The sequence below is a fragment of the Podarcis liolepis genome, assembly GCF_965112155.1.
Source record: "Podarcis liolepis genome assembly, chromosome: 13".
NCBI classification, from domain to species: domain Eukaryota; kingdom Metazoa; phylum Chordata; class Lepidosauria; order Squamata; family Lacertidae; genus Podarcis; species Podarcis liolepis.
In genome coordinates this window covers 24,237,651-24,259,663 of record NC_139573.1, presented here as the reverse complement: position 1 = coordinate 24,259,663, position 22,013 = coordinate 24,237,651, and the positions used below count along the sequence as shown (strand labels likewise).

The 22,013-nt window shown below is 39.4% G+C and overlaps 2 protein-coding genes across 2 annotated transcripts; both read right to left on the bottom strand.

Annotated features, from left to right (window-relative positions):
• Window positions 1-1,941: 1,941 nt before the first annotated feature.
• LOC310691591 (vomeronasal type-2 receptor 26-like) lies at window positions 1,942-7,499 on the bottom strand (the record flags this gene model as incomplete). Its single annotated transcript, XM_083471450.1, has 6 exons — window positions 1,942-2,843; window positions 3,304-3,430; window positions 4,111-4,338; window positions 4,657-5,517; window positions 5,838-5,955; window positions 7,240-7,499. 6 exons carry the CDS (start codon window positions 7,497-7,499, stop codon window positions 1,942-1,944), a joined length of 2,496 nt encoding a protein of 831 aa, XP_083327576.1.
• Window positions 7,500-10,031: 2,532 nt separating this feature from the next.
• Window positions 10,032-16,039, bottom strand: LOC310692001 (vomeronasal type-2 receptor 26-like; the record flags this gene model as incomplete). Its single annotated transcript, XM_083472346.1, has 5 exons — window positions 15,832-16,039; window positions 14,036-14,869; window positions 13,447-13,674; window positions 11,603-11,729; window positions 10,032-10,933 (listed from the first exon to the last, which is right to left on the bottom strand). Exons 1-5 carry the CDS (start codon window positions 15,991-15,993, stop codon window positions 10,032-10,034), a joined length of 2,253 nt encoding a protein of 750 aa, XP_083328472.1. The 5' UTR covers window positions 15,994-16,039.
• Between the last annotated feature and the right edge of the window lie 5,974 nt (window positions 16,040-22,013).

Here is a 22,013-nt window from a genome sequence, read left to right as displayed (position 1 = left end):
CATTTTGTCCAATGGAATATAAGCTATATTACAGTAAAGGAATATGTGCGGTAAGACTTAGGTAATTAATGCTTACTTAATGAGGTTTATTTTTCATATTCAAAAACTTTACAGTGGAAGATCAAATGAACAAGGACAAAGGATGATAATTGGCAGTACTCATGGTATATTATTTAGGCTAAAAACATGGGAAAATCAGCTGGTGAAATCATAGCCTAGCATATTATGGCAAAATGATTATGCAAAAGGATACAGAGCCCTGACTATGCTTATGCCCAGCTCTGAACAATATGAGGATTTCATGATTGTTTGTCATGTTAATGGGCTCTTAATGTCCTTTGTGTAAGAGGCTGGAAACCAGTAATTTTGATAATGATAGGGATGATGATCACTTCCTGAGAGCGCCATTGCCCTTAAAAGTTGCATCATGTATTAGGAAGCTGCTAGGAATATTTTACACCTTTGAAACATACACCTTCTCTGAGCAATAATCACAATTCTAGCAGCACAAACCCTTCTGAGTCCCAAAGCAGACTATGCAGGGGTGGGACAGGGGCCCATGGCCCATGAGGAAACTTGTATGTGTGAAATAAGGCATATTATTATGTTTTATATATGCTGTAAGCCACCCAGAGTGGCAAGGTATAAACAACAACAACAACAACAACAACAACAACAACAACGGCATGTGTGCAGTCTCTTTTAATTGATCTTAGAAAAGACAACACCATTTCACTAAAAACCAGCAGTGTTTTGGGGGCCAAAGCCGCAAAGGAGATAGTATGGAAGCACATTTAGATGGACTTACACATTTCCATGTCAACATTCATTAACATTGCCATTGATCTGGCTGGAAGCAGAATTTGGTGCTGATCCCTTTTACAGGCCTTAGCTAGTTATGTGAGAAAATGTACAAAGAAGAAAAGCTACATTACATGCACAAAGGAAACAAATGAAATACATTTTCAACACGTCCTAAGCCAATTGGTATGTCTTATGAATAGTAGCCTCATTTTATTTGAACTCTTGAAGGTCCTGATTCCTTCTATTGCCTTCTATTCTTTCTTGATACCCCAAGATGCATTGCAAATAGTGCCAACAGACCTCTCCTATTTCCTTTGTAAAGGAACCAAGATGCTGTCAGCATAATGCTGATTCTTCCAGGGATCATCAGGATTGTAATTCAACTTTTACCATCCTTAGAAAAACAGACAGAGTTGAATGAAAACTCCCATGATTCCTTATTGAATAAGACACAATCACTATACTGGCAGAGTCTTCACTTTATATATAATATTGGAGGGAGATGGGGAGCCCTTCCCACTCTGATTGCTACATGAATGCCTATTTAGATGGGCATACACATTCCCCTAATAGTGTTTTTCTATGCTGCCATTGGACTTGTTGGAAGCATCATTTTATGCAGACACATATTGAGGACCTTAACTAGTCAGGTGTGAGAAAAGGACAGGAGGGCGGGAAAGATATTTCATACAGTAAGGAAACACATTTCCAGCCAGCTCCAAGTCAATTTAAATGCTTTATTTTCCCAGTAGAAGTCTTCAAATATCTGTAAATAGAACAAAATGTTTTCTGCATTATGTCTATGCAGCCAGGAATGACAGAGATGAGTTGTACTGTCTAGCCCCCACGAACCCTGGAGGAAAACAGCATGGCGTCACTATATTGGCAGCATGTTATTTACTTTACGTATAGTCATGGAGGAAGGAGGAGAGATCTCATGGACATTTTCCATTCTCATTGGAGCTGCAGCTGTTGCATGCTATCCTATCCTGACCCTTAAGGTCATTTTCCCTCTTGGGGACTAAGCCAGATAACAAGCATCAGAGGTCAGGATGTGAATGAGCATAATTCAGGGGTCATAGTAACTGTATAAAACAATAAAATGCATCTTCATTAAAAGCTGAAGTTAGATTTTCTTCAAACTTTTCTTTGCATTATACGTTCTCTACTATTTAGCTCAGGCCTCAAGACAATTATGTAGCATTTAGGGAAAAAGATGCAACCCAGTAATCCAGCACTAGAGGACAGGATGGAGAAGATCTCCACAGCCACCATGTATTTTCCTTTGGTGCTTAGGTAGGTTGGTACAAATGATAACCACACACTACAAAACACCAACATGCTGAAAGTTATAAATTTGGCCTCATTGAAACTGTCAGGCAATTTCCTGGCTAGGAAAGCCACAATGAAGGTAACAATGGCCAGGAAGCCAAGATAACTAAGGACACAGTAAAACATGGTAGCCGAACCCTCATTACATTCCAGTATGATTTCCCACTTCAATGAGTGCATGTCCACATCTGGGAATGGAGGGTAAATACTTAACCAAATAGTACATATATTAGTTTGAATAAAGGTGCAGGAAAGAACAATCGAATTTGTCAGTCCTTTCCCCACCCATTTTCTTGTTTTAGATCCTGGTTTGGTTGCCATAAATGCCAGAACCACAGTGATAGTCTTTGCCAAAATGGTAGAAAGGGCCACAGTGAACACCATGCCAAAAATGATTTGTCGGAGAAAACAGGCCACCTTTCCAGGCTTGCCAATGAAGAGCAAAGAGCAAAGGAAACAGAGGAGGAGGGAGATGAGGAGGGTGTAAGTGAGAGTCCAATTGTTGGCTTTGACTATGGGAGTGTCCTTGTGTTTCATAAAAGTTTGAAGTATTGTTATTGTGATGAAAGAGAAAGAAATGTTTAAGATAGCCAAGACAATCCCCAATTCATCTTTGTAAGACAGGTAGCTTAGAACTTTGGGAATGCATTGAGTTTGGTCCTTGTTGTGATACTGATCTTCTGGGCAATTGACACAGGCATCCATGTCTGGGGAAAAAAGGAAGAGTTTGTTGTTGTTGTTGTTGTTGTTAATTTTATTTTTAAAAAGCTCAGATAAATGTAATTCCATGCATTACAAGCTCCTGGAGAGTTTCTCATTGTGTTTGAGATATGATTGGGTGGGACAAAGGATTGCCATCTCAGTAGCCATATTTAAGCGGCAGAGGGAGGCCTGCTTCGCCCCATCTTCTCTTTTTATTTTTAAGAAGCGTTTGGTCTGTGATGATGATGACTGTTTTTATATTTCCTGTATCTTTAATGAATTGTCTCTTTTTGTTTAGTTGCTTGCTGCTTTTTAAAGTCAGTGAGCCCTAGATTATTCAAGAGATAAACATATGGGAGCCACCCTATATACACATGCAAAGGTTGCACATTCTTCAAATGAGTGCATGATAAGTATGTTGCATTATCAACATTCCTTGATATCACTATATGTTATGTCTCCTACCCTTCTGGCCTGAGACCATCCCTTCTGGACATAAAGCACAATCATAGCAGCAAAATTTTTGCCCCTCCTTCTTTTTCCTGCTGTATCCAGGATAGCAGTAGTCATTGCAGACTGAAAGTGGCAGTACCTGTACGAAGGATGTATGAAGGATGATTAGTGTTTCTTGAAACCTCCATATAGTAGGCTGTTGACATTGACTGAGGGCAGAAGAGATGCCAATGAATTTTCCCCAAACTTCAAGCACTTATTTATACCCTCCTCAACCAGAATTCTCTTTCAGCTTGAAATGAAAGACAGATAAGAAATTCAGTTTCTCTGGCTGACATAAGTTTTGCAGGGGCAAAAAATAAGATCTCTCTTAGCCATCCAAGGTATTTTCCAGCCTGGGACAATCTCATCCAGTTGAGTTTTATCAAGTCATGGTAGAGCTCTGCAAAGCTGATCTGCTTGGGCTGCCAGAGATTTCATGATCTGAATGCATTTTAATAGCGTTAAAAGGGGAACACAACCAGGTGTTTTATTTTATTTTATCAACAACCTTATTTAACATAATTTGATCACAAAACAAGTGGCATTGTTGGGGAGAAAGCCTTCTTTAAAGAGAAGAAAAGAAAGGAATGAACACATGTGGTCAAAAATATATCATGAGCGCACTCAAGAAGTAGGATAATGCAGGTGAAATAAACAAGTTTGATCTATTCACATTTTTCATCTTTACCAAGAAAGGGAAAAAAGGTGTAATTTATTCATTTAAAATATGCTACCCTGCACAATTCATCACATGAAAAGCAGGCTTTAATGTCTAACCTGGTTAAAGCTTTGATGCCAAACAATTTGGTCGTCATTAATTGTTAACATTTTGTCTGGAGGAGCCTGAGGTTCTAGTCTTCCAACTTTCACTCTGGTTATTGAGCCATTGGGGAACACCACCCAGTTTGTAACATCAAAACCTACAACGAGCTCTCCATTTTCATCAAAACACACAGAATCTCCAGCACTGTTATTGAATGTGATGCTCCTTAGAAAGTGATGGACCTAGGTTAAAAAAGAATATGAACAAAGAGACGGCTAAGTCTTGGATGTATTTCAATGGACATCCCATTGAAATATATTTTGGGAGGTTGGGGGCAGGTGGCGACTTTACAATTCTAATGGATATTCATCTACATTTGCCTCCAAGTGAGTGGCTAAAGAAACACTTCGTATCAAATTGTATTGAAAAACAAAGAAGAAAATAAGAAAAGCACCAATGGATTCTTTAAAGGCTGACTTAAGATTTATCTTTACTTCTGAATAATAAACTAGCCCATTATTATTATTTTTTGCTTTTTTTAATTGTTGAGGTGAAATTACCTGCCATGGTTGTACATCTTGCACTGCCGGTCTGTCTCCTTTTATCATTCTTATGTGTTTGGAGCTATATTTGTATATTGCGTGTAAAGCATGTGCCACAGCATAGACAGCATTGTAGACATTGTAGCTGTGGCCAGTCATCTTCATTTCAAACAAAACCCCTGAAATGCTGTCCAGCTTTTCCTCCCCAGTGCAGGATTTGTTCTTCTTTTCCTCCAGCCCCTTAGACATTCTTAATGAACAGCTGAATGTCTGTTCCCAGAAGTCCTGGATGAAACCATCTCCTTTGGCCCAGGCAGGTCTTATGATCTGAATGAACCTTTGGAATCCTAATGGCTGATTTGAATGAACTGTCAATGATATGGAACCATGGAAGGTTCTAATATCCCAGATCTTCTGAACAGAGAGTGATGCAAAATCCCAGTGGGATGTAATAACCCACACTTTCCCCAGAGGTGGCCATGCCAAGAAGGGTGCTAGAAACAGCAATGTTCTCACAACCTGAAAGGATGGAGGTTCTCCATATACAAAAAACACATTGGCTTTTCTTTGAATGACCATTGCATAGCTTTGCCACTGCTGTATAAGCAACTCTATCAACTCATCCACATAATTCCATTTTGGTAGTCTTACTATAAAGTCATAACAGATGCCGTTCTGGGAAAGCATTGGTACAACTGTCTGCAAAAACCTATCCCCTCTGTCATCATCCACAGCCAAGAGCCCAATCCATGTCCATTTGAAATGCTGAAGTAACTTCACGACTCCCATTTGCTGGTGGACTTCATTTGGGACCATCTGGTACAAAAATGGGAATTGCATTTTGGATCCTTGTGGTGGTAAAAATGACCCATAAGTGAGCTGAAATAATAATAAAAAAAATCAAATGAACCATAAGAAGATGGATTATGTTGGAATTCTAGAGACTCAAAGGCTTTTGTAGGTCATTTCACCCAGTGTTCCCAGATAATGCAGGAAATCCTGTTTTAGAGCATTCTGAGTACTCTTTGATGAGTACTCTTTGACTAACCTTTTTTGAAACAAGTTATTTACCACTTAATATTGTTTAGCTCATATTTAACCACTCTGTTAACCAAAATATCATGGAAACTTTTTTAAATTGCTAGGCAGAAATCAATATGGTATACAAAAGTTCTGAAATCTGCATACACATAGCTTACCTGTGGAGTCTTTTGAATTGCTGAAACAATGGCCACATTAGCAGAGATTTCAGATATACTTCCTCCAATGAGAGCTATTAGATTCTTGTTGTTGTGACCTTTGAAATTGGGGACAAATCTATGTTGTGCAGAAAACAGGTTGAGGGTGGCCTTATAGGTCATCCTTGCAGTGTAGTAGCTATTGAGGATGTGGAATCCCAGAGAGATATTTGGCAAGATTTTGGGATTCTCATTGATCTCTTTGACAGCAAATGCTAAGGCCAGGATGTGCTGGTAGTTCTTTGGCACTGAGCTATAAAAAGCGTTGCAGCTGTTTAGTAATACGACAGCAACAGAAATAACAATCGCAAAATGATTTTAAACTCTTCATAATTCATCTAAGTCATAATTCATCTAAATGCTTTTAAGATAGCTTAATACAGTGAAGTGGAAAAAAGGTAAGACATCAAAAATAGGTATTTTCCCAATGAATTGTAAAGCAAAATGTCAGAATGTTTTAGGGTTATTCTGGCGCTTAATCAGCTGTTACTTTTAGTTGCTAGTGTCACTCCCTCTGCCTACAATCAGTCTGTGGGACCTATGTCTGTCATATCTTGCTCCCATCATCCCTGACATGTAACTAGGATGCTTGTAGTTGATGGGTGTTCAACAACATCCCAAAAGCCACAGGTTCCCCACTCTCCAGCGTCCTCTTCAGTGATGTTCATATTTTTTTCAATTAATACATTCCTACCATTCAGAATCCCTTTAACCACAGATCCAACAAAGGAAGAAATATACAGTAAGGTAAAATCAGTTACACCCTGAATTATACATGTTCTTTGCCTATTTCTGTGATTCCCACATGACTAAAGGAATCATGTTTGACTCAGGGTACCTCTGAAGTGCACTTAAAATTTCAGCACTTGTCCCTTTGTGAGATGGGAACAGGCTGAGAAACTGTAATGGTGAAAATTACAGGAGAAATTAAACATGGCAATACTTATAAAATATAATATAAAAATGAAGAAGATTGGAAATGCACGTGAGAGCTTGCAGATGAAAGGAAATAATGAAAGGAAACAAATTGTGGAAAGAACAGAAATGGTTGTCAAACTAACTAAACAAGGACATAATCTTCCATATCCTATAGAAATGGAAAAGGTCCATTCATTTCAAGGGTGATTGTGGCGGAAAACATACTAGTCATTTGTGCTTATCAGTATAATATAGAAGGCTATATCTGTCCGACTGTCTTAGCTATCTTCATAGTTATATGGTTAATGTCTAGATGTATCTGCGAATGAATTTTTAGCACACTAAAAAGGAAGGCTGATTCTTAAGCCTGGTGTTTCATAACCATGTGTTCTCAGCTACTTATGTCTAAACATATTACAGAATGAGAAACAGAGAAACGACTTACATAGGTTCATTGATCAAGATTTGTGCAGGCTGCTCAGTGAAAAGGAGGTCATCATAGAGAAAGATAACTTGCGAGACAATCACACCAATGATAAGGTCTCCTGGCTGGTAAAATTCATGAGGAATAGGGAGAGGATCATCAGATATGCTGCAGTTAATAGAATGTGTCTTGCATACAGAATGACATAACAGTACGAGCAGCAACACAACCACTAGCATGATTCTGATGACAAAATGTCCTTTCCCAACATAGATTCCCATACTTCCCACTATAGCAGTATATGTGGGTATTCCCAACTTTGCTACAGCCTTTCTTGAATGGTGGATGAGACTGTAGCTACCGTGGTTTTCAGCTTGGTGCGTAACAAAAACTGTGCACTTGTTCTTATTGTTAATAATAACACCGTGTCCATCAGTATCCCTAAACAGTGAATTATCTTTATCTTCTCGCTTTAAAGGTGAGTGAGAACAGTAAGCTTCCCACTCCCCTCTTTTGAAATCCGTATGTATATAGCTCTTCAGCTATACGTAACAATGGTTTTGCTTTGTTTGCAAAGACCCCCCCCCCGATATTTTCAATCAATCTTTAAATTATGTAAATTAGAATTTTAAAAGCAGTTATGATAAAATAGACAAGATACTGGCCAATAAGAAGAATGCTATGAAGCATTGTACATGGGTGTTCGTGAGTGAATTAAAACCACCTTAATGAGGTCCTAATTTTCATGGTAAGACACTGGAAGGTGCAATGTCAAGTGGGCAAGCAGAAAGGATCAAGTAAAATGGATATTCATAGTATGATCTGAGGAATGAAAAAATATGATGGATTCAGGAGGTGGAAGCATATCCTAATATATAAACTGGGAATGTTCAAAGGAAAGAGTGATGCAGCTCAGCCTACTCCTAGATTCATTTTGGATGAAGGTTTTATAACCATGCCTCCCATACTGATTGTTGATCATGTTAATGGGCTCCAGATGTCCATAGTGAAAGAGGATGGAAAACTGTAATTTTGGCATAGTTGGGATAATTATCACTTCCCTACTTGTCCTTTGCAGTTGTATGATGCATGACAAAATTGCCAGGAGTCCCCCCGCCTTTAAATCATACAACTATTATTTTTCTTTGGGAAATAAAATAGAAAGTGACACAAGGCTGAGTAAGCCCAGGCTGCTTCTTTCCAGAGCAAGAGTTAAATTCAACCACACCTCACCCATATTTGATACAGAAGAGAATTAGAGATAGTCTCTCAGGATTTCACTAAGAACAGGCACTGCTGTATACTAATGAAGCTTGGCTGCCACAGAGCCCAGAGTGGCCTAGACCCTCTAACTATAGTCAGTATCATCATCATCATCATCATCATCAACAACAACAACAACATCAAAACCAAGAAAGAGGTTCTTCTTCCTGTGTTACCCCTGGGAAGCAGATGGACCCTCTTACAATGATTAACAATGCGCTGTCCAGAGTAACAATAAATACACATTACCGCACTATTGAGAATAAGATGAAAGCCCAGATTTAAATTCAGTCATAGCCTGGGGAAGTTGAAGCTTTATGGTAGGTGCATCTCTTTCTGCAGATCACGTCCCATTGTATAATTCACAATACTTTGTTATTATAAATGAATTAATTTGATTTGCAGATGATATAATTGCAACATATGCTAACATGTTTATTTTTGCTTTTGTTGTGTTGTAGTTATGCATTTTTCATATTCTAAGTTGCCTTGAGCATGGTTCGAACTGTGGAAAGGTGGCATACAAATATTATTTTTTTGTATGTAGGTATGTAACAAAATTACTCAAAAGGGAGGTGGATGGGGACCTAGATGCCATCCATGGGGCCTCCTTGGCCTTCTAAGCACTGTCCACTTGACTTCCTGGTATCATTCACTTCACCTCCTAGGTGCCCCACCAGGTCTAGGTTCCACCAGCCTCCGCTAATACAAATCAGTTTCACATACGTTTCACAAATGGGGTCAGCCTCAGAGACATGTAGGTATCCATTTTCATTTTGAAAGTAACTCATCCAACTAATTGACTTCAATTAATAATTCAGCACATATGTAGTAAATGACTTTACTGTGACTGTGACTTTATTGTTTGTAACTGATGTTTGTGAAACCAGGGATTTATGTGTTTAGGATAAACTTAAATTTTTATGGTTTTATGGCTGGATGCATGGTTGGTTTAAGAAGAGGAAGCCTGTGTAACAGAATGCAGGTTTGGCCTCTGTCACTGCCCTCATGATTTGAGATACCTTTCATTCCCAATTTATTCCCATCATGAATTGAGCTATATAAGGATGAGGAAAAACATTACAAGACGAATCAGCTGTGGGTCCTGTTTCAATCTCTCTGGAACTGCATATGTAGATAATTTGTGCACAGAATCAAGATGGGGTCACTATAGGTAATCTGAGCACAATGATTTGTCTGCATAGGCAAGTATTCCTGCTCTAATATTTCTAAATTAAAAGGTTCTACATGCAGAATGAAAAGCAGTGGCAAGGGAAAGGGGACTGACACAGTGTACCTGTGCCATTTTGAGAGGAACTGATTGATTGAGGCAAGCCTGTCCTGGCTTGCATTTCTCACCTTCAGGATAGGGAAGCAGAAAATGACAGCAGAATCAAGAAGGGCAACCTATTAGAGTGGGCTGTGCCTGGTACAAGCCTACCAACAAGAACAGAGATTTTTGCCTGAGCAAGTACACATACTCAAATTCTCACAAGATCTGTAGCATCAGCATTTCCATATATGCACAATGAAGAGGTGGACGTATTCTTTCATTTTGCTTTTCTTATTAGCTGCTCCTTGTTGTTCAGCTCTGGCCTCAGCATAATGATGTAGCACTTAGGAGCAAAGATACAAACCAGTAAGCCAGCACTGGAGCATAAGATGGAGAAGATCTCCACAGCCACCATGTATTTTCCTTTGGTACTTAGGTAAGTCGGAACAAATGATAACCAAACACTGCCAAAGACCAACATGCTGAAGGTGATGAACTTTGCTTCATTGAAACTATCTGGCAACCTCCTGGCTAGGAAAGCCACAAAGAAACTGACAATGGCCAGTGAGCTCATATAGCCCAAGACACAGTAAAACATGGTAACTGAACCCTCATTACATTCCCATACAATTTTGCCATTTATTGAGTGCATGTCCCTATCTGGGAACGGAGGGAAAGTACTTAACCAAAGAGTACAAATGCCTGTTTGAAAGGAGGAGCAAGAAAGGACAATAGAATTTGCCAGTCCTTTCCCCACCCATCTTCTCATCCTGGATCCTGGTTTCGTCGCCATGAATGCTAGAACCACTGTTATGGTTTTGGCCAAAATGCTGGAAAGGGCCACAGAGAAGATGATGCCAAAGGCTGATTGTCGGAGAAGACACATGACCTTTCCAGGTTGTCCAATGAAGAGGAAGGAGCAGAGGAAGCAAAGCAGGAGGGAGATGAGGAGGGTGTAGGTGAGGGTCCTGTTGTTGGCTTTGACTATGGGAGTGTCCTTGTGCTTCACAAAAGTTCCAAACACTAAAGTAGTGATTAAAGAGAAAGAAATGGCAAAGATTGATAAAATGAACCCCAAAGTTTCTTTGTAAGAGAGGTAGCTTGGCACCCTAGGGAGGCACTGAGTTTGGTCCTTGTTTGCATACTTATCATCAGGACAATTCACACAAGCATCCATATCTGAAAAAGAGGAAGAACTATTTAAATATTTCAATATATTGACAAACATCCATCAAATGGAATCTGTAGTAGCAGCCAATGAAAGAGTCTCTTTTCCGCATTCTTGACGTTTTTTAACTTGAGCTGGTGGATTGCAGTGATTGAGTGATTTTCTGTAGACTAGGAAATCTCTCATTAAATAATAGTTTGTGCTTTCTACGTAGATAGTAATTTTATTATATGAAATGTGGTGAATATTATTATATTGCAAGCTGTTTCTGTTTGATTTTTGAAGAACTTTCGTTTGAATGTACATAAAGCAGCTCCAAGCATACTTGCATGACATGGATTATTTAGATAAATTACAGTCCTTGGTTCAGGCCTGTCTTAAAACAGTTATTTTTGTTAAATAAAATAAATAAAAATAACACTGCCATCTTGTTGAAGCTGCAGAAGTCCATATTTCAATAGTTATTGGAATGTAGACCACTTGCAAGTCCCATTAGCCTTAAACACTCAAAAAGAAAACTCTGGACTCTTCTTGCCACATTCGCCTAGAGATACAGCTCTTGCCTAATGCAAAATTCTCTTTGCAAAATGGAAATCATTACACTGGCTTTAAACTTCAATGCATACAAACATTACATTTCATGTATATCAATCTTATGCCTTCAACATTATGTCCCCTACCCTTCTTGTCAGAGATCATCCCTTCTGGACACGGAGCACAATCATAGCAGCAAAATTTCTCTCCCTCCTTTTTTTTCCTGCTGAAGCCTGGATAGCAGTTGTCATTGCACACAGAAAGAGGCAGCACCTTCATGAAATCATAAAAGAGAGACTAGCCATGAGAAAATAAGAGCATGTTTTGACAAGAAAGATGCTGTGAAACTTCTCCTAAACCAAGGCAAGATCTGCCAGGAAGTGGAGCATAGGAAGAATCAGATCTTGGGCTCAAGTGGTGTTATGACCCCAATACCTGCTCAGTCACATATACAAGTAACTTTCTCAGCCAAGGTTCAGTGAGCTGCAGCTGACTGAGCCAATCCATATGTAAGTCCCTCCAAAGGAGCATTTTGGGAGGTGTAGTGGGGGGCAAGACTAGATAGGCAGAACTTAGGCTGGATCTTAAATTCATTCATTTTAGTCATATGACCTGGCAATCAGCACAGAACACTATTATAAAGTCTTCTTTCCCCTTTGCTGGGCTTAGAGCAGACCCTCCAAGTGTCCCTATTTTCCAGGACACCCCTGATTTAGAGAAGCCATCCCGGTTTCTGATTTGATCCCAGAATGTCCTGCTTTTCATTAGGATGTCCCTATTTTCATTGGAGAAATGTTGGAGGGTATGACCCCCAAGCCGTCTAAAGGCAATCCTGTATAGGGAAGTTTTCTTAATGTTTAATGTTTTCTTATTATTTTATATATGTTGAAAGCTGCTCAGAGTGGCTGGGGCAACCCAGTAAGATGTGTGGGGTATAAATAGTAAAATTATGGAATGGGACATCCCTATTTTCATTGGATAAATGTTGGAGGGTATGCACAGAGCAGCAGCAGCAGCAGACCTGCTTTAAATCAGGACTTGAATCTGGGATATTTAAAATACAGTTTAAAATACACCAGTGTGCTTTATGCCAGCTTCTTTTATATGCAATTGCTCCCTAAGTTGATATGCGACCTTCAGGAATCTTTAAAGCTTGCCAGAAGGTTTTCTTTGTTTTACTTATATATTTCTGTATTTGCCAATCCCCACCAGCACTCTTGGCTGCTCTATTTTAGGCCACCTATAGTTTCCACACTGTCTTTAAATGTAGTCCTCCTGCAAATAATCCATTGCAGTGATACAAGTAGGATGTTACCAGAACATGAACAAGTGTTGCAAGGCTATCTCTGTCCAAACAGGGTTATAGTTAGTGTAATAAAAGATGGGCTGCGCCACTGTGTGCACCTATGCCTGAAGTGAAAAGGTGGGATCAAAGAACACCCCCAAATTATGAATGTGCTCTTCCAGGAGGCGTGCAACCCTGTCCCTCCTAACTGGGTAGACAAACTACATATAAATTGTATTCCATCTTCCCTGGTTGAAGTTCCATTTTATTAGTCCTCATTAATTTGATGGGTCTTCCATGAGGAGCATAGAATACATGACAAAACTGAGCTCAGGAGAACCCCTATAGGATTACTGCCATGGAACAATGCCCCTTTTGGCACCCACCCTTTGGAATATCTTTTGCCTATTTAAGATGTTCTTTTTTTCAACATGCCTTGTAAGTGGAAATATTTAGCCCAGCCTATATATTTCTTTGTATTGAATTTGACATTAGTTTTACATACAAAACTGTTACTAATTGTTTGTACACATGAAAGTCTCTTTTTTTTATTTAGACATTTTTTTACAGTCTTTTTAATGTATGAAACTGTATAAACATTTTTTTTGCTGATGTTCATGTTATTCATGTTATTGCTTTGATTTAATCATTTTATTGCTTTGCTTTAACAAATAATTAAGGCAAGGATCCACAATGATATCCTACCTGATTAAATTCTTGATGCCAGACAATTTGGTCATCATTAATGGTTAACTGTTTGCCTGGAGGAGCCTGAGGTTCCAACCTTCCAATTTTGACTCTAACCACTGAGCCATTGGGGAACATTACCCAGTTTGTAATATCAAATCCTGTAACCAATTCTCCATTTTTATTGAAGCTTACAGTATCCCCAGCACTGTTATTGAATGAAATACCTTTAAGAAACTGATGGAACTAGATAGGAAGAAAATGCAAACAGACAGAAGACTCTGAATGAGATTCATGAAACCATGTCTTAACGAACCACTGGATTATTCTTTTTGAACAGTATATGTGGTAACTTCATATATCAAGATAAAATTTCCTTGTATTTCTCCACAAGGCACATTGTGGGTCACCAATTATGTACAGCAGCAACAACAGTAATAATTATATTAAGACAACATTTTGTAATGTGGCTGGAACTACTTATCCAAATTGATTTCCAAACTCCCAGAATGTAGTTGAATTAGTTTAGGAAGCTGTAGAGTTCAACTTCTGCATCATAAGCTAGTCTCTTATTTTCTTTTTTAAAAATACGTTGCATTATAATTACCTGCCATGGTTGCACATTCTGAAATGTCAGTTTCTGCCCTTCCAATCTTCTATGCTTGGATCTGAATTTATTTATGGCATGCAAAGTATGTGCCACAACATAGACAGCATTGTAGACATTGTAGCTATGGCCAGTCATCTTCATTTCAAACAAAACCCCTGAAATGCTGTCCAGCTTCTCCTGCCCAGTGCAGGTTTTGTTCTCCTTTAATGAGCAGCCAAACGCCTGTTCCCAGAAGTCCTGAATAAAGCCATCTCCTTTGGCCCAGGCAGGTCTTACCATCTGAATGAACCTTTGGAATCCTAATGGCTGATTTGAATGAACTGTCAATGATATGGAGCCATGGAATGCCTGTATATCCCAAATCTTTTGAAAAGAAATAGATGCAAAATCCCAGTGGGATGTAATAACCCACACTTTACCCACAGATGGAAAAGACAAGAAAGGTGCTAGAAACACCAATGTTCTCAACATTTGAAAGGATGGAGGTTCTCCATATACAAAAAACACATTGGCTTTTCTCTGAATGACCATTTCATAGTTTTTCCACTGCTGTATAAGCAAATCTACTAGCTCATCCACATAATTCCATTTTGGTATTCTTACTATAAAGGCGTAACAGATGCTATTCTGGGAAAGGATTGGCACCATAGTCTGTAAAAACCTGTCCCCTTTGTCATCATCCACAGCAAAGAGTCCAATCCATGTCCATCTGAAATGCTTAAATAACTGCACAACACCTATGTTTTGTTGGGCTTCATTTGGGACCATCTGGTACAAAAAAGAGAATAGCAGTTTTTCATCTTGGACTGGCAAGAATGATCCATAAGTGAGCTAAAATAAAACATTCCAAGTTATAAGAGTGCTTTATCATCCATTCATAGAATTGCACTAGCTCCTACAGCTCATTAAAATCCCTGTATTATGCAGAGTTTTCCGCAATTAAACCATACCCAGGACCTGCCTGAATAATCTCTGCAACAGTCCTCTAGCAAGATGGAACCCACCTACCTCCAGTCAATTGGTTGACTGTCTTACTAGATATTTTTCCTCATGTTGAATCAAAATCTATATTTATCTTCTGCATTTGTAGAAAATTTTTTTTTACCTCTTCTATGGCTTGGCAATTCAAGTATCTGAAGCTTGTTATCTTGGCTCCCCCTAACTCTCTTCTCTTTAAGCCAAATATACCCAATTCCTTCAACATTTTTCAAAGAATGTTGTTCCATTTCCCTGATCATTTTCACAGTCCACTACTGAATCTGTTCCAATTTGTCTACATATCCCTCTTACAGTGTTGTACCAAGAATTGCAAATGTTCTGACTAGTAGAAATAAAGTAAAACCAACACTGCTTGTGATTTGGAAATTATAATTCTACTAAATTTTAATCTAGTAAGATAATTTTGAATTTCATTCCTGCCTCCTGAGGTATCAGCTACCCTTCCCAGTGTTCCATCATCTAAAAATTTGATGTGTTCCCTTTCCCCTGCCATCTACATCACTGAGATTTTTAAGCTTATCAGGCCCACAACAGATCCCTGTGCCACTCTCCTTGAAACTTGTTTAATGTGGAACTCTTGGTAAGTACTTTTAGAGTACTGTTTTCCACTGAGATGTGAATTTATCAGATTATATTATATTTGAGCTCTGATTTAATCAGTTTGCTAACCCAAATGCAACAAGAGATGTGGTAATAAAATATAATAATAAAATAAAATAAAATAATAAAATAAAATAAAATAAAATGGTATGCCAACACTGTGAAATCTTCATATCCCTATGCACATAGCCTACCTGTGGAATCTTCAGGCTTCCTGAAACAATGGCTATATTGGCAGAGATTTCAGAAATACATCCTCCAATGAGAGCTTTCAGATTATTCTCTTTATGACACTTGAAGTTGGGGGCAAAACTATGTTGTGAAGAAAGTAGGCTCAGAGTGGCCTTATAAGTCATTCTTGCAGTGTAGTAGCTATTGAGGATGTGGAATCCCAGAGAGACATTTGATAAAATTGTAGGAGTTTCATTGATCTCTTTGACAGCAAATGCTAAGGCCAGGATGTGCTGGTAGTTTTTAGGCACTGAGCTGCAGAAAGAGTTACAGTAGTTTCATCATGCAAAAACAAACACATTTGTGGTCTTCTTCTTTATCACTCATCAATGTTCTTTCAAGACCATAACAGAGTGAAATTGTTGCAGGGTCTACTGGGAGGGGCACATCATAAGCATCTTGCTTCAATTGTTATTGCAGCTAAACTTTACTCAGAGTATACCCATTGAAATTACTGGTCCTAAGTTAGTCGTGTCCATTGATTTAAATGGCTCCTTTCTGAGGATGACTAACATTGCATACAACACTTGGTTAGCATGAGAAACGGACACTTAATATATTGAGGATTGTTTGTTGCTCCAAAGGAAATGTCTTAATCTGAAAAAGTTCTCAGTGGGCTCCCTTCAATATGTCCTAAATCTCTTCACAAACATTCTACTCTACATTTGGATATATAGCTCCCTTCTCAGGAGGCTCCACTTCTGCCTTTTCCTGGTTAGGATTCAGCAGTGTAGGAGTCAAGCAGAAAACCACTCAGACCCCAAGGGCATCATCCAGCAAGTAGCTTTCTATGCAAACTCAATTGCAATACACAGAACCCCCCGTAAGGTGGGATTTACTAGTGGTTTCTATGCAACAAAATAAGGAGGATTAAAATAAAGATTAATCAAATGTTGCTGGGATGCCATCTTTTTCTCACCTCTCCCTAAAATAAAGAATTATGTAAGCCCCGTGTTGCATAGTTGTGTGTTGTCAGTTACTTTAGCCTGAAAATATGAAAGAGGGAGAGAGAGAGAAATAATGCCTCACATGGGTTCATTAATCAAGACCTGTCCAGGTTGTTCAGTGAAAGAGAGATTATTATAGAGATAAAGGACTTGAGAAACAATTCCACCGATGAGAAGGTCTCCTGGTTGATAAAAATTATGAGGTATAGGTTGGGGATCATCAAATATGCTGCAGTTAATATGTGTCTTGCACACAGTATGACACAGCAGCCCCAGCAGTATCACCAACAACAGCATGGTCCGGTTGACAAATTTCCTCCTCCATATATAAATCCCCATGTTTCACCTCAGCATTAGATGTGGCTATTATCTGTTTTGCTGACAGTAAATTATATCATTATACTTATTTACAGCTTGACAACTTGGGGAAGCTGTGTACCTGTGCCCTGATATTATATTTTATATTGCTCCTTGTCCATCAGCACCCCTGAACAACATATTCTTTTTATATTCTCAATTTATCCTCTAGAATTAAGTGAGAACTAGACATTTCCCCTTCATTTTAGAATCCTCATATATGCCTTTTCAGGAACAAGTACAAATAAATTTAATGTGGTGCGCGAAGAAAAGAAAAGAAACATCAACAACTCTTGGTTAAGTAAATTGACATAATTTTGTACTGGAAAAAAGAAAAAGCAGTTATGATGAAAAACAATACAACAATGACCTCTAGGGAGAGTGGTACAAAATATTTCTCCAAATGAATGAAATATAAATTATGGTAAGGAAACATGCAGGGTGTTAATTAAAACTTTGTTAATGAGATCCAAGTGTTACAGGGGAAAAATGGGCAGTTGAAGATTAATTGGTGAAGGAAAAATGATGAGGAACAGAGATATTCATAATATTTGGCCTAAAAATCAGTGAAGAATCATCTGGTGGAAGCATGTCCTTTGGAGGGGATGACTGTTCAAAAGAGTGATAGAACCCTGCATATGCTTAGGTCCAGTTCTGAAAAACCTGAGTGTTTTGTAGCTTCTTAAAGATGCTGATTGTTGATCTTGCTAACAGGATCTGAATGCCCATTGTGTCCAAATATGGAAACTTGTGATTCTGATAATGATAGGAATGATTATCATTTCCCCAGTGTGCTGTTTGCCTTTGAAACTGCATAATATGTGGCAAAACTGCTAGCTTCTCCACTCCTCCATACCCCACCAGGATCTTAAAACTATTAACATCTTAAATCTATTTTTTTTGAGGGATAATTAGAAGTCCAGTATCCTCCTATGTCCAGTATGCTTATACCAAGACTTAAAGGTCAGCCACAAAACTCATACTTAACATAACTGGAAGGGCTGGGTTTAAATGTAGAGTCAAATGCCTGGAGGTATTTGAGGTTAATCTTCATGCTGATGAGTACACCTCCTTGAATCACTTCCAATTCTTGTTTGTCCTTTTTATATTTAACATTATTCTTACAGATTATTTAAGCAGTAAAAACCATATGCATGACATAAGAAATAAGCTTATATAGCTCAGTATAGTGACTGACAGTAGTGCTACTAAGTTTTCAGGCCAAGGCCCTTCTGCTTAATCCTTCTGACAGGGGCTGGAAGGGCCTCAATGGGTGGGGACTACAATCTACAATCCCTTTTCTGCAGTCTTTGGGAGTACAGGGAAAGGAGGAGACAGGAGGAAAAAAACCAGAGGAGATTGAAATGAGTTTAAAATGCAACAATATATTGTTGTGGTTCGAGGACCCTATCCCGGCTTTGTGGAATGAAGACACACAGACACAGAGTATAAGGTTAATGGGCAAGAAAAGGCCACAACTTTATTGATTACAGCAAGTGGGAAGGTATTGGCTTAGGCATTGGACCACAACAGATTAACTCCACCCACTTGGAGAGGGGTGAGCCCAAAGGGGGTTTATTCACCAGAAGGTAGAGCCTGTTGATGCTAATACAACTATAAGCTCTCCCCTGATGTCACCGAGGGTCGTGACATGACCCCCCCCCCACGCCACAGAGGCATCTGACAGGATCCACGACCGCCGGATTCCTTTAACGGAATACCCAAATTTGAAGGGCTAGGCGATGGCCACACCTAGACCTTCCATACACCATCAACACATTCCAATGCCTAACCGCCACCTGAGCCCCAAGGTGGAAAATGAGGCGAAATGGCTGGTGCAGCAGTAAGTTAAACTGCAAACTATGCCCCCTCCAAGCCGCCCGGTTGGGCACTTACCTGTGGGCGTGGTGCGCCAGCCAGGTGAGTGGGGCAGGGGGCGTAATGCCCCCTGCGTGATGCAGAAATCGAGTCCCGCCCACAACACCTCCCCTCTTGAAGGAGGAGAGCCTTTTGTTAATGAGGAGTTTAGCCCATCTGCCCTTTGGAGTGTGTCCCAAGCAACTCGATTCTAAATCTCCATGTTGTCCAATATTGAACTGTGAGAACTCTGGACTCTAGTGGAGGAAAGTTGTATTTTCTACTAGCTGACCATATTTTACATGGATCCATCAGAGTGATTCTTGCTCCATATATATAAAAAATGTCAGAACTCAAGAACTTATTTAGAAACCCTATACTATGTACTGAAGCATTGCCTACTCCTACCAGTAGATACATGTGCATTCATTAGTTTTCATTAAGACTAAGAAATAAAAGTATACTGGGGTACAGTGGGGCCAGCTTGTGAGGGCGATGGGGGGGGGCAACATCGTGCGCATGACATCAAGACATTGGCAGGAGGAAGGGGAGAAGGAACTGGCCACTGGAGCTGCGCTATGCACTTTGCCTCTATACTTTTTGGACATGGGGTGCTGGCCACAACCCCAAAAATATAGGGGGCACAAAACTGCTCAGCCTTCAGGAGCTGACACCCCTGCTGAGATACTTTATATTATACTGTGATTTATAGAGGTACTGCAGTGTAGAGGTTTTAAATGGTAAGACTGTTGGGCAAGGACTTGAGAGACCTGGACTTATTTTGTTGAATGATGTATGCTACGTGTAACAACAACAACAACAGCAACAACGATGATCCTGCCCTTTCCCAAACTGTCCTTTCCTAAACTGGGACTCAAGGAGATTTACACAAATTAAAACAACACAAATAAGATACAGAAAGCTAAAAACATATAAAAGATGACCATTTTAAAAAGTGCTTAAAATTTAATATAATGAAACTAATGAAAAATAAATGTATTAAATCTATTAAAATATATGAAATATATTAAAATAAATCTATTAAAATACAGATAACAGCAAAGCACTATTAAAAGCTCTTTCCATACAAAAACAATCCTCTATCTACTTATACGAGATCCTCCCTTAACTGAATAGGGAAATAAGCCACAGAAGGGTTGGCTTAGTATTGCAACAAAATTACTCAAAAGGGAGGAATCCCCTAAGCCCTGTCCACTTGACTTTCTGGTACCACTCACTTGACCTCCTAGGTGCCCCACCAGGTCTAGGTTCCACCGGCCTCCACTAATACAAATCAGTTTCACATATGAGTTATACTAAAAGGGGTCAGCCTCAGGGACATGTAGGTATCCACTTTCATTTTGAAAGTAACTCATCCAGCTAATTGACTTCAATTAATTGTAGAGTACATGTATAGTAAATGACTTTACTGTAACTGTGACTTTTTTGTTTGTAATTGATGTTTGTGAAACCAAAGATTTACATCTTTAGGATAAACTTGAAATGTTAATGGTTTTATGACAAGATGCATGGTTGGTTTGAGATCAGAAAGCTTGTGGAACAGAATGCAGGTCTGGCCTCTGTCACTGCCCTCAGGATCTGAGATGGATTTGAGATACCTTTCATTTCCAATTGATTCCTAACATGAATTGAGCGACACAGTCATACGTCGGCTCCTGAACGCCTTGGGAGTCGAATGTTCCGGTTCCCAAAATACCGAAAACTGGAATTGAGTGTTCCAGTTTTTGAACATTCTTTTGGAAGGAAACATCCAACAGGGCTTCCGTGGCTTCTGATTGGCTGCAGGACCTTCCTGCAGCCAATCAGAACTGCCCTTTAGTTTTCTATTGTTTCTAAAGTCGGATGGACTTCCAGAATGGATTCTGTTCGACTTCTGAGGCACGACAGTATAAGGATGAGGAAAAACATTAATAAATGAATCAGCTATAGGTCTCATTTAAATCTCTCTGGAACCAGCCAAAATAGGAGCAGGAAGGGTGCTATTTGTGACACATTGACTGTTGTGCCTGCTTCAAGGCTACATGGGAGGGGGCCGGGAATGACTAATTACATTTGCCGAAGCATGCACAAAGAAAAGATGGACACACACATATTTTATTTAGTTTTCCTTATTAGTTGTTCCCTGCTGTTTAGTTCAGGCCTCAGCACAATGATATAGCATTTAGGGAAAAAGATGCAACCCAGTAGTCCAGCACTAGAGGACAGGATGGAGAAAACCTCCACAGCTACCATGTATTTTCCTTTGGTGCTCATATAACTTGGTACAAAGGACAGCCAAACACTGCAAAACACCAGCATGCTGAAAGTGATGAACTTGGCTTCATTGAAACTGTCAGGTAACTTCCTGGCTAGAAAAGCCACAATGAAACTGAGAGTGGCTAAGGAACCCATGTAGCCCAGGACACAGTAAAACATGGTGGCTGAATTCTCGTTACAATGAAGTATGATTTCCCCATCCAATGAGTGCATGTCTGTATCTGGAAAGGGTGGGAAAGTACTTAACCACAGAATACAAACACCAGCTTGGATTAAGGTACAGGAAACTACAATGCAACTTGCTGGTTTTTTGCCAACCCATTTTCTCATCCTGGCTCCTGGTTTGGTCGCCATAAATACCAGAACCACAGTGACGGTCTTCGCCAATACAGAGGAAAGGGCCAAAGAGAAGATGGTGCTGAAACCTGTCTGCCGCAGAAGGCAGGTTGCCTTTCCAGGAAGTCCAATGAAGAGCAAGGATGAAAGGAAGCAAAGGAGGAGGGAGATGAGGAGGATGTAGGTGAGGGTCCGGTTGTTTGCTTTCACTATGGGGGTGTCCTTGTGCTTCAAAAAAATTCCAAGGACTAAGGTTGTGGCAAAAAAGAAAGAAATAGCCAGGATAACTAAGATAATCCCTAAATACTCTTTGTAAGAAAGGTAGCTTATAGCTCTTGGAATACACTGGGTTTGGTCCCTGTTGGGATACT